The 13,149-nt window shown below is 38.2% G+C and overlaps 1 protein-coding gene across 5 annotated transcripts in view; it reads right to left on the bottom strand.

Annotated features, from left to right (window-relative positions):
• Positions 1-13,149, bottom strand: part of cep112 (centrosomal protein 112) — a 408,417-nt gene that overhangs the window by 146,266 nt on the left and 249,002 nt on the right. For all 5 annotated transcript variants that reach the window (XM_052032681.1, XM_052032683.1, XM_052032682.1 and 2 more), the window contains one exon: positions 10,961-11,143. In XM_052032681.1, the coding sequence (XP_051888641.1) occupies positions 10,961-11,143 (183 nt within the window). The remainder of the gene's footprint in view (positions 1-10,960; positions 11,144-13,149) is intronic.

Consider the following 13,149-nt stretch of genomic DNA (forward strand, 5'->3'; position numbering starts at 1 on the left):
CGCCAGTTCTAGTGAGACATTTGGGTAGTAGGAAAACCTTCTGACTATAAAGATTTCAGTGTCAGCTGCTTGAAACGGTGTTCCAGACTCAGCTGTGATGAAAATTTGCTGGCACTCTCTGCCTAAGCTTACTTTTGAGAAATGGTAGATAGATTAGGTATAGAAGGGCTTCTGATGTCTGTGAAACTAGATCTCAGTAGATATGCCTTCAGGATTAGTGATTGAAGTCAACTTGGTTTTCATCTACTGGGGGAGATCCATTTTGTTGTTGATGATAATTGATTAAAAAAAATTTCATAGATGCAACTGTTGCTTCAAGAAGGAATTCTGTTCTTCATTGACTTGTGAGTGAAACAAGCAGACAAATCAAGGGTAGAGCTAAAGAAAGAACAATCTGCTCTATGTGGAATGTCTGAAAGGAGTACTGAAACAATATTTTTTCATTAGAACTAAGAAACTTTAACCAACTGGAGGAGATCAACATTTTCAAGCAACCCATGACTCTGAAGGAGATTTACAATATCAACTGTACTTTAAAAAATGCTAGGTGCTCAATGCTGTGGATATTGGCCTGGTAGAAGATGCTGAAGTTGATTCCCTTCCTCTTCCAGTGAATTTGGGAGGGTTTTGGGGAGACATTGTTAGTGGTATTTTTAGTGCTTGAGATGCTTGCCATAGGTAGACCAGGTCTTAGAAATATATAGAAGGGCAGGGATCACTTTTGACCAATGAACTATGAGTTTTGTGCCAGGTCTGAGGTCTTGATCTTCAAATATCCTTTTCTTCACTTTGGTAACATGCCTGACACTAGGCCTCTGAAAAAAAAACACTGTATCTTGAGCTTTGCTGTAGGAGCAGATTACTAGTGGATGCAGAAAAAGTTTCAAGGATGTGCTCAAAGCTTCTTTAATGTGAAACATCCCCACTGACTGCTGGGAGCCTTTGGTCCATGATCATTCAAAGTGGAGAAGATGCATTCAGAATGGTGCTGAGAACCTCAAGACCATGTATCTGGAGCACACAAAAGCCCTATGTAAGCAGAAGGAATGTGCCACCTCACAAACTTCCCACCCGCCTGGCCCATCAGCCAACTCCTGTCCCATCTGTGGGAGATTACACTGGTCTCATTAGCGACCTTGGTACCAAAAAATTGGAGTGGAAGCAAGTCACTGTTGGTCTTCTAAGGCTGCCTAGGAAGAAGAATGGAAAGAAAATATCCTCAGATGCAAGTGTCATGTCATATTTGGTATTTATTGCTTCCATTTTCTGTTGAAAAAATGGTAATAGGCCTTCATATTGAACCATTGTAGTCCATATGATGATGGTATTCCTAAAATGACATTAGATCGGGAAGTCCAGGATCTTGACTCAGTGATAAAAAAGGATCAGTGATAAATGTCCAAGTCACAAGAGATGTGATTTAGATATTGTTCCATCCACCTGATTGCCACGTTTCTCCAGGTGGTGATGTCTTTAAGGAGAAGACCTAATGATGAATTCGAATTTTAGTGCTGTTAGTGACACTATACTCTGTGATCTTTCAAAGATTTTACTCCATTAATGTTCAGTTTCACCTTGACACAAATAAAGGCAGCTGATGAGGTCAAGTTCCCCGTTGGAACCAAGGGATTCAGCGATATCATCTTCAACTTCAAGCTATACATGCCTAAGAATGAATTGACTTGATTAGATGCATTGACAGAAAGCTCCTTGGATATTTCTTGGGCTGACAAAGGTATACCAGCTTTCAAAATTTTCTCAAGCTTTCTTCTTTAATCAGTTAACTGCAAAATATTCTTCTCCATGAAGCAGGACTAAAGGCAGTATTTACATTCCTTTCTGATGAAAAGTCATCAACCTGAAACATTGATTCTCTCTTCATAGCTGCTGTCCGACCTGCTGAGTATTATCAGCTTGTTATGTTTTATTAAAGTTCCACAGCCCCATTATCATATTCCTCAGCCATTACAGGATACTGTCTGAGATGATCTTGTTTAAGGTCAGAGAGACTGGACATTTCTTTGGGAGCTGCTGGACATCCGTGCAGGTAAATAGGTGTGGTTGGTGCTTGGTGCCAGAACATCAGCATGGACAGAGCCTAGGTGGTTTATGGAGCTGCTTTATAGAATTAATGCTATTCCTATGAAGAAGGGGAAAAGAAAGAAATATATAGAAAAACAAAAATGTGAAAAATGAAAAGAATCCCACCTTCATTATGGGGGGACAAAATGTAAAAGTCAGTAGGACTATTATGAAGAATTCTAAAAAGTGCACATTCTAACCAGCTGTATGTGAGGAAATGAAAACATCTTCACCAGATCTTTCCTTTAAACACAGTAGAAGTGTTTTGTTGAAGCTTCAATTTTTATAAAAAAAGAACCTTTCAATTAGTTAAAAAGCAGAACAAAAAACGAATATGCTTGTGTGCATGTGTGTGGACAATCAATTTGAAGCAGAAAAGCACTTAATCACAGTTTATTGATTGGTTATTAATTATTGTGAAAGGCAATGTTAATCTCCCTCAGAGTCAATCCAGGGACATTACTTTAGTGTTCCAAATGAAACCGAGGTCCTGTATTTGCTCAGGTTCACGTATTGTAAAGATCCTAGAGTAGTATTCCTTTAGGATAAGAGAGTAAATTGAACAGCAATACCCTTGCAACATTTTTTCTAAAGTGATACATGAAAGGCACATTGACTTCATGGGCTGTTGTTCACATTACTAAATATTTAGCAATGGTTTTAAGGAGAATTCGTACTGGACAGAATGTACCTATAGGCCAAGGACTGATAATGATTATTTCAGAAATATCCAAGCTATCATTAATTTATTTGCTGAAATGTAAAGGAGCTAGTTAGAAGTGTTTCTAGCTTAATAACTACATGAACCGGTTGTCCTGTGTGTGCACATCCTGCAGTGACATGTAGAGTGAATACAAATTAGAAGCTGAACCTTATATCGGTGTTGCAGTTCTCATTTTCTATTCGAAAACTGTACTGCAATCTTAAGTCTCAGGTGGATGAAAGGAAAGCATCTCTCTGAATATTAGCTAATGCCACATTTGCAAGTCTTGAGAAAATCACTGTGCATAAGATCATTTCTAGCAAGCAATATGTGAATTGCTTTGTACTGTTCCACTGATGGAAACTATTCCAGGTCTGGGATTAAACCTTTTTCATCATAAAGCCCCATCTGGTCTGAGGTCCACGTCAGTCAAATCTTTCCCTTTAAACTTACTGCTTTGATTCCAGATAAATTATTTCAATTGCATTTGTATGACTCAATGAAAGGACTGCATCATTTAAACCAGAAGTATTTTCTCCATGTAACAGCCTTAATTAAAAATAGTTACGAAGAAATAAAAACAGACTAATATTTCTGATTGTGCTTCAAAGGCTGACAGCTGTCAGTGGCTTTGAAGATGCTAATCAGAAATGCAGCAAGAAGTTCCATTAAGGGCCTTCCTGAGAAACAAGTCAGCTTCTAATGAATTAAGCTGTTTCAGACATTCTTGTGTTTCAGTCCGTCAGATTATGCATTTTCCTGTTTACTGAGTTCCATGGAATCTCTGCAGTGAAAAACATATTTTGAAACTGGAATCATATCACTACATAATAATTGCATTATTTTTCTGCTGTTCTATATAATTCTATTTAACTAACTGATTTATCAGAAGAACAAAATGAAAATTGAGATCTTCTGAAGCATGCTGCACCTTACAGAGGATGTCAGGGTTAAATCTGGTTTGTTAAATATGTTTAAAGATCATCAAAAAAATATTGAGAAAGAATAGGTTTCACAAAATGCAAACTGCCACGGGGATGTTGACTTCTGCTGATATTTTATGACATCATCTACATCTGCATCAGGAGCGCAATCCACCCAGACATGGGAAGGTTGACTCTGATCATCTTGTGAAGTGGGATGGTGATACCCCAGTAAATACTACATTCGTCTCAGATTAGCATCAGCTTGTGCTATGATATTGAAACACCTAAGGCACAGAAAACTATTCCTTGTAATAATTCAGGAGAAAGACATAAGAAAATTATACTAGTGTGCCAACCATAACAACAAAGCCAAATGACAAAGAAATATACTTCCCCATGTGAATGTAAAAATTCAAGAAATAACAAGCATCCAAGAGAGGTCTGTGATTGAAACAAAAGTCTGTAACTGTGAGTGCGGAGAATACTTACAATTCCATTGGTAATGACTGATACAGTCAGCCATACTGCTAGAAATATGCACTACTTCACACTGCTGTTTGGAAATTCAGAGAAAACTGATATGATAATATTATTTTTGACCTGAAAATACCTAGGAAAACCAATAAACATTTAGCTGTTTGATCCATCTACAAACTCATAAGGAGAGGAGCATCCGTGCATATTGTGACGCTCATTAGATTCGATTCTGCCCACAGTATTGAACCATATTAAATAAATTCACAGATAATTCAGTAATAGCCATCATTATAATTACATTCTCATGACCCAATGTCATTCACCTTTAAGCAAGAGGGGTTTTTCTACTTATTCTGATAAAAGAAGGTATTTATTCAACAGAGAGTCACACAAATGCCTTTACACATTTGTGAATATGGCCAATAAAAACTTCACAATTCCTTATGTAACAACAGGGAGAGATTTATAAAGATGCATAATTCATGGAATTATAATTGATAACTCCAAGTTGTCATAGTAACAAATGAGATGCAGTCATCCCACTGGTAAAATTTGTCTTTGTATCTCACTTCTAACATAGAACTCTGATTACCTTCCATTAGCAAGTCACTATTTCACACCTACAAATCAAACCACTTGTTCGTAGCATCAGCATTATGGCAATTCTGAGCAGTATTCCTGCCCCTTCCTTATTCTTCACAGGATTTGAAGGTGTATTTTAGGATTAACATTTGTCACTTGCTTGGGTGTTTGGCAGATCCTACATCAAATTCCTCACAGCAAGCATCTGATACAAAGTGAGAGTCTGGGAAAATAAACATGGAAGCAGGAAACAAGAATCTGTGGTTAGACTATAAAGCAGCAGTCACCAAAATCCTTTGTTTTGTCGTTAGCTAAATGGAGGTGTTCCTCCATAAAGCAACTGGAGTTTTTCAGAATGACAATTCAGGGTACGCCTTCTGAGGACAGCAGTACATCATTCTCAGCAAGAGGTGTCAGCCACGGTTAATACTGTGTACACTACCCATCGGAACCTGAAGAGAAGTTGAATCAGATGGCACATATAAAGAGGCTGCCAAAACAATGTTATCCAATATTCCATTTACCATACCATGAACAGCAAATATCCATCTAGCTCTCTCTTTGCTCATCATACAGAAACTCTGCGGATTATATTTGAGTTGCAATTTACAAATTACAACCATAGTACCCTCGAAGGATTTACATGTACATTCACTTTACATAATCTACTGGCAGAATTCAAGATTACCTAATACCACAGGGCAGTCACTGTAGGATGGTTATAGAACTGCCATCAAAGGCTCTGCCACTTTGAGAAATCTAAGAGCATGATGATATTGGCAGGTATCTTATGCTGCCGTTTGTATTCAACAGGAGAGAAAATAAGTGTGACCAACATGAATTACATAATCCATTTAATAAAAATGTATGCAGCAAGTCTGCTTATATTGCAGATCATTGCGATTCCAGACAGTAACAAGGCTGAGAAAAAAACATTGATCATCCTTTCTGCTAATGATGTCCTATTGTATAAAAGCAAAAATGCTGGAATAACACATCAGGTCAGGCAGCATCTGTGGAAGGAGAAATAAGGTTAACATTCAAGTTGAAGACTCTTCATTGGAATCTGTTTTTATTTTATATTTCTAGCATCTTTGATTTTTAGCCTCTACTGTGTAATTACCTGCTGACCTGGAAGTTACAGAACCAGCTTCTAACAGTCATTGTCATGCAAGTGTGCCAGATCGTGCACATATGGTTTTTGGTGTACTGACAATTGGCTCTCCCACCTTCTGGATGCGCTTCCTAAAATGACAGAAAGTCAAAAAACCACAAATGCTGGAAATATGAAATAAAAGCAGAAATTGCTGGAAGCTCTCAGCAGGTCAGGCAGCATCTGTGAAAAGAGAAACAGTTAGCATTTCAGGTCAAAGACTCTTCGATGGTACAGCATCAGATCCTTCTAAGGAATAGTATTTGACCTGAGACTATGTTCTTTTTCCACAGATACCACCCGACCAGTTGAGTATTTCCAGTATTTTCTATTTTCATTATGCTTTGTCCATGCTGTGGTATGTCAACCATGATGTATTTTGTTTCTGTGATTTCCAAACCAACCATCAGGGGAGACAAAGAGCCCCCCTGCTCCCAGCACCCTAACTGCAGACAATATTTTATTTGTTCACTATGCAAGATCTGGATGTTGCATTTATTGCTTTGCATAAATAGCATTTTGCCTTCAACATTCATGCCACTTTTAGGAACCTGCAGCATCTTCATGTTAATTGCCCACTAAAGTCACCACAAAAATAGAGCTGGCACTCCACAAGGTAAGAATCCTTTTAACAAGCTGATAATATTTTTTTAATGCAACTTTCATGATCCAGAAAGGGAACCAGTTAAATTGTCTCATTCTTGGATGAATAAAAGAATCAAATATTTAACACTGTGGCTTGGTTTTCCTTTGTCTATTTCTTCTCTCTTAATCTAAAGTTGCTTTTCCTCTCTTCTGTACGTTGTTCATTTCTTTCCTTCTCACTCCTTCAATTCCACAGCATGCTGCAGTCGATATTCACCAAGGTCCCAAATGCTCTTGCCACGCTATCATTAGCTTGCACTTCCAGAAACTTCGAGGGGAAAAACATTTTGGACTTAAGGGAGCAGGGTAGCCCAAGTCATAGTGCAGATCATGTGATATAAGCAAGATTTGGATGCAATTTTCCATTCTCCTTGTGAAGCTGTCATTAGGCACGACAGAATATTGAAATTCAGATGTTATTAACAAAAGAGCCCATGGTTCATTTTTCTGATTATCAAAGAATGCTGCTTAACAGTAACTACAAGGATGAACAATATTTCTTCTGCCATTTGGAAATTTCTTGCTGGTGCTGTTTCAAGTGCACTGTTACGTATGTGATCAACTGAACAAAACATGGCATTACCAGGTGATAAAAATGGTTGTTCTAAAATGAATATTTTGCAGTTCTATTGTTATCTCTGATGGGGACAGTCTATCATGCTCAAAAGTTGATGGAATGAGCCTTCATAATCCATGTGCTGATGACTGCCTCAGAGAGACAAAGTCTCCTGGGTGTGTCACAGACCAACAAAGCCAGTGTAGGATCAGCAGGTTGCTGCACTTCATACTTTCCCCTCTTCTTTAGGAGATCTAAGCAGTGGTGCCTGAACATCTTGCAGAGTCAAGAAGTGTTGCTCAGGAACTCATGTCATCATGCATTTGCTTTTCTCAATTATTGACACTGATATTGAATATTTTGGAGCTATGTCATGCTTGTCCATGTATCTTTTTTGCTATTCACCTTGCTCCTACTTGCCCTGTTTCAACTTGGTAACTGCTTACCCTAATGCGTTCTATGCTATAGCTGGGGGACTGTTACAAAATTCAAACACAGATACAGCCTCTCCAGCCTCACACTATGGAAAATACGTAACCAAAACACAACACTTGTTGGAAATCTGAAATAAAAACTGAAAATGTTGTAAGTAGTCAGCACTTCTTGCAGTATACGGGGAGAGAGAAAGAGGCAAAGCTTGAGGTTGATGATTTTTCAACAGAACTGTTAAATGGTCACCAGCCTGAAACATTCTCTCTCCACAGATGCTATCTGACTTGCTGACTATATCTAGAATTTTCAGCTTTTATTTCTGGAACATTCATTTTAATTAAATCAAGTTACCTTCATGATTTTCAAGTAATCACAATCCCAAATAATATTTGGTTTGAATTTAAAAGGATCAGCACTTTTCTCTGAAAATTGAATCAATCGTGTTCCAGCTGCAGGTCAGGATGATTATTTGATGTGAAGTTATCCTAGTTTAAAATCTCTGGGATTCACTTTTATATACTGAAAGCAGATGTTCAAACCAGCAAGGATAGCAACAAAGTAAAGCAGTTTAAACTTTCTTGACAGCATGCAAATAGTAAAGATACCATCTTTCATCTGCTCAAACGACCAATATGAAATGAAGAACATGTCATGAAATAAATGTCTGTGGAGTAATACCTCCTCTCATTCACCATAATACTTAAAAAGTTAAATTTAGATTGTTCCACACCAATATGAGCAAAGACAATTACACATTTGTCATGACAGACTGGAAATACATAAAACTGGAAGACAAAACCGATTTCTAAAGTAAATCTGCTTATCTCTCCACAGAAGCTGCCTGATCTGCTGAGTATTCCCAGCATTTTCTGCTTTTGTTTCAGATTTCCAGCACCTGGAATTTTTTTCTTTTCAAAACCATTTACTAACAATGTTGAAAGTCAAGCAACATTAAACCTTTAGCCGTAACAAACAACTAGCAAGTTACTCAGTTCATTACTGCTTTTCAATACCACCTTTAGCATTTTCCCCCTTTATTTTCAAATTCTTCTTAAATAAAAGTGCCAGGACATCATCGTGGTATTCTTCAATTAAGCTGAACCAATTGAGGTCATCCTTTGTCACTCACCTAAGTTTTAGATAATAACTGAATATTCAATTAGACACTATAAATACTGGATTTCTGAATGATTTCTTCATACCATTCAATTCCTGGGGGCAAACAGAAGTAACCATGATTTCTTTTATACATATGCTTACTTGAATTAAACAATACAGTGTTTTAATAGGATTAAATTAAATCATATTAGGTAATGAACAATTATTTTTTCTTATGGTGAGGCAAGACAAAACCAAAAGCTAATAGCTTTTGCACACTCTGGAAACAACACCTCCTTTACTTCAGCTCCGCTAGCTTCATTCAGCCAAGAAAGGGATGAGATGCAATCCCAGGCAATAATGACCATCGGTTCACAGATAGAATGGAATAGAATTTCCTATTAATAAATTTTACATATTTTTCCTAAACCATTTATTGGTGACTTCTGGGAGGTGGTTTCCAAATGAAATGACTTGGCTTCACACCATGTTCCCTTTATAAGATTGCTTTTCCAAATAACAATTTAATTTCTTTAACAGTTCATAAATTACTTCACTCAAAGTATACTTTGCTCAATATTTTACTCAATACACCTCAAATTCTATTAATTTCTCCAACATTTCACCCCTGTTTTCGACCCCTGCCCACAAATACTGAAGGGGGCATTTTTTGGGAGCGGGGTTGATGAGAGAGATGACTTGGGAGGTGTTCAACCTTTTCAAAACGGTTTATTTACAAATGTTGAATGTCACCAATTCTATTGGACTATCTTAGACTGGAATGGACAGATCCAATGGCTTACTAAGCTTAAATGATGCGAGCAAAAATTATTAGAAAAAATCCACTCACGTGCTGTAGTGATTTTCAAAATAAAGGCATGGTTCTTTGAGAAATCATATTCCTTAAAATGCTGAATAAACAAAATAAGTTGCATGCAAAAAATCAATTGAGAGAGCTATCACGGGAAAATGATTACGGAACCCAAGACTCTTCACCAGCTTCATGTCTCTCTGCACACGCAAAGCAATTGCTCAGCACGGCTCCTGGGTTTTATCCTTTTGTTGAAATCTGTTGCATGCCCGTGTTCTATATTGAACGATCGTGGGTCATAAAATGAAGGCTCCTTTCATTTTTTTCTTCTAAAATGAACTTCCATTTGAAATATTAAGATAACGTACCATGCAGTATAGTTACCTTCATGTAGAATGAACAGGCACCATTTTAAGAGCGCCAATTCATTATTGCTGATCAAAACAAAGCAACCTTATTGTCCACATTTTAGGTCGTTGAATGACTTAAACCTGGTTTTATTGCTTTTCTGTGGTAATGGATTCAATGATTATGGGAATATTAAAATATTTTAGGATGCATTTGACACGTTCATTTGTGCTTCTTTGACTTGAATTCTTGAAATAAATATCCTTCAAACATCAGCCCAAAATCCTAATATCATTTCCAGATTTTTTTTGTGCCAGTTTTACCGTACTTGCTGGTGATGCAGACATCGGGTTTTATCTCACCACATTCCCTTAATCTTTCTGCTGTGGTTTCAAACAGGCCTCTTTCCTTCCTGCTGATAGAGTTTGGGTTTACAGCTCAAAAACACAACGCATTTGAAAGTTTTTTTTATAAAAAAAGCTCAGAACTAATCTAAATCATTTTCCATGCTGACAATGCACATTTCATCCGTAAGTTTGATGATTCAAATGTGTCCACAGCTGGGGGTTATTCTGTCAAGTGGCTTCCAACAGTGATTGTTAAGTTCAAGGATTGGGGAAAAAAACAACAAAAAAACCTCTAGGGGGAGAGCAGAGTGTCTAAACCTCACAAATTCAAGAACGCTCACAGACAGGACATCCAGTAGTGCAAAAATGAGGGATTTTGGGGAGGGAGTGGTGGGAATAAAAATGATGTGAGGCTTCCCACTGTGCAAAATAAAAATAAACGATAAAATGCGAACATTTGACTTACACGCATCACAAAGACCGAATGCGATTCCCAGTTTACAGAAGAAATTTGAAGTAATGGAACCGTGACTCCAGGTGAAAGTGAAAGGCCAAATTGTGTCGCATCAGGGGACATTTTAAAGCTGGCAACCTGCCGTTTCTGCAGATTAAGCTTTATTTATCCCTATCTGGCAATAGAAGACTTGTACGCGAAGGGCTGCACGCCCCTCACTAAATCGGCGATCAGGCATACAACTCCAATGTTCCCAAAAACGTATTGTATCACTTGCAAACATTCAAAATAAGATTTCTGTTTATTTAGCAAAATAAACAAAAAAAACCATGTCAGCCATTTTCACCTGCGAGTCTCGCTTCCTCCATTGCTGAGTCTGGTTTTCATGTTCTACTATGGCGGCGCGAAGCTGTTTCTCCAAGTTATCTATCTCACGTTCGTGCTCTCGGACCAGGCTGTCTTTTTCCGCGTTGTGTTGCTGGAATAGGTGCGTCTTCTCCTGCTCATGCTCCAGCTTCAATTCGACTATCTGATTGGATGAGGAAGAGTACTGTTCATCAATACCACATCACTGTTACCATGACAACAATTCTTCTGCTGCATTTCCCCCCTCCTAATTCCTCTTAAATTGATCAATGTGTCAAAAATTTTCTTTTCTTACCCCAATGCAAAACAAAATTTCTACGTCATTGTGCTCAGAACCTTCTGTAGGTGTTATAGCTCAATTGAATTTGCTCATTGTACGCCGGGTGCTCAATCCACACCACCCCTCCCAGCCTACTTTTACAAATTGAGCAGAGAAACAATAAATCCATCAATATCTTTTGCAGAGGTCATGATTACATTTATTTGTGCTTTTCTTCGTTATAGGAATAACTGGCCCAACACCTTATTCCTATAAAACTGTAAAACCTAATCTTTACTATGTGAACCATAAGATGCCGATTTCTGCAGCTATTCAAATCAGAAATGACGTTTCAATGAAAAGACGCACAAAGGTTTTTTTTCCCTTAAATCTGTACAGAATGGAATTCGGATTTTGTTTTTGTGGAAAAATCAGCAGGTTACGGGATTCTACAGTTCCAATTCCATGCAGACAAAATCAACCAATTTACAGTCGTTTTTACATGAAAGCCGGAGCATTATCTCGCTGTCAGCTACGTGATTCTGAAATAAACAGACTTACGTGTTCAGCAGGACGCCTGCTGTGCTGGTGGCTCGCTATGATTACACATAAAGCAGTCTATTCCCCAATATTCTGTTCTCAGTCCCTACCAAGCTGGATACTGTGACCTTGGCCAATCCTCAGCTCTTCTCACTAGGTTTGAATGGTAGTATGAAACCGAGGCCTACTCTCTACTGCTGTGATACTAATCCTCCCAGACTGTGCACAATGGCACCCTACCTGGCCTTCTGACTATAGGCAGCTAGGCTGGCTTTGAAGCAGGTGATGAATAGGGGCCTGCAGGATGCCAGATTTCCAGCAAATGCCAGGCCACACAGCTGCTAGGAGCAGTCACTTACATTTTTCTTCAGTTTTGGTTGATTTTCGTCGAGATGGCGTTCGGACCAAAAGATATAAGCTCGTTTTAAGCACAGACATTCTCTTGTCTAACAGCTGATGGCTAGATCAGTCTCAAATGCTTCTACATGCGCAGGGCATTCTAAGAGCACTTAACCCTTAGGCAACTTTCAAACTGAAACCAATTAATAAATTCTACTCCAAGGCCAGCTTTCTTTACACATTTAACCAAAAACACTCAGTCTTGAAAATGGTAATGCTTTGCCTCCCTCCCCTCTGCACGCAAACAATAAAGTCAAGATTTGCTGTTTTACCGCGACTTTACGAGTGTATCCCTACATTACACACCCGCATTGTGGAGCCCTACTCTAATATTCATCAGTTTAGTTTTCATTGCCCTTTACAGAACCGATACAATACTGCTTACATTCACAACTTGATTCCACATATTTCAATTATTTATTATTTTAGAAAGGAAAAATGCTTAAAAAATTAAAGAGGGAATAAGCCCACAGTACAAGACAAAGGGAAAAGCAATGGCATCGAATGCTTTGAGATTCGGATTTTTGTTTGTGTCAGTGAAGGGGAACAAGCGCTTGTAATTTTAAAGCAAAACTGTCTCCCAGTTTACAACAATGCAGATAAACTAGAAGGGCATTAATAGCTACTGTTAATTAATAATACATAAATTTCTAATTTATATTCTACTACGTAAAATTGCATCTCATCTTCTTCCTTTTTCTCCACTCTCACACCCTCCCCCCCTCCTCATCCCACATTCACCACTGTGCACTAAAGGAGGGTGAGCCACAAACTCTTCTTCCATTTTCTTCACCTATCATGATGCACAGAATTTGTCTCCCTTGCTGGCTTGCTCTGTAATCTACAGGATGGTGGATTCCCTCTACTTTTCTATGAGCAGTGTAATGATTAGCCTGGACACACAGGTAATGATCTGCACTTCTTTATTGCGTTCTTCCTTTTAGTCTTCCCCAGGCATCTTCCTTATATGG

Source organism: Pristis pectinata, chromosome 18 (genome assembly GCF_009764475.1).
Source record: "Pristis pectinata isolate sPriPec2 chromosome 18, sPriPec2.1.pri, whole genome shotgun sequence".
Classification (NCBI taxonomy): Eukaryota; Metazoa; Chordata; class Chondrichthyes; order Rhinopristiformes; family Pristidae; genus Pristis; species Pristis pectinata.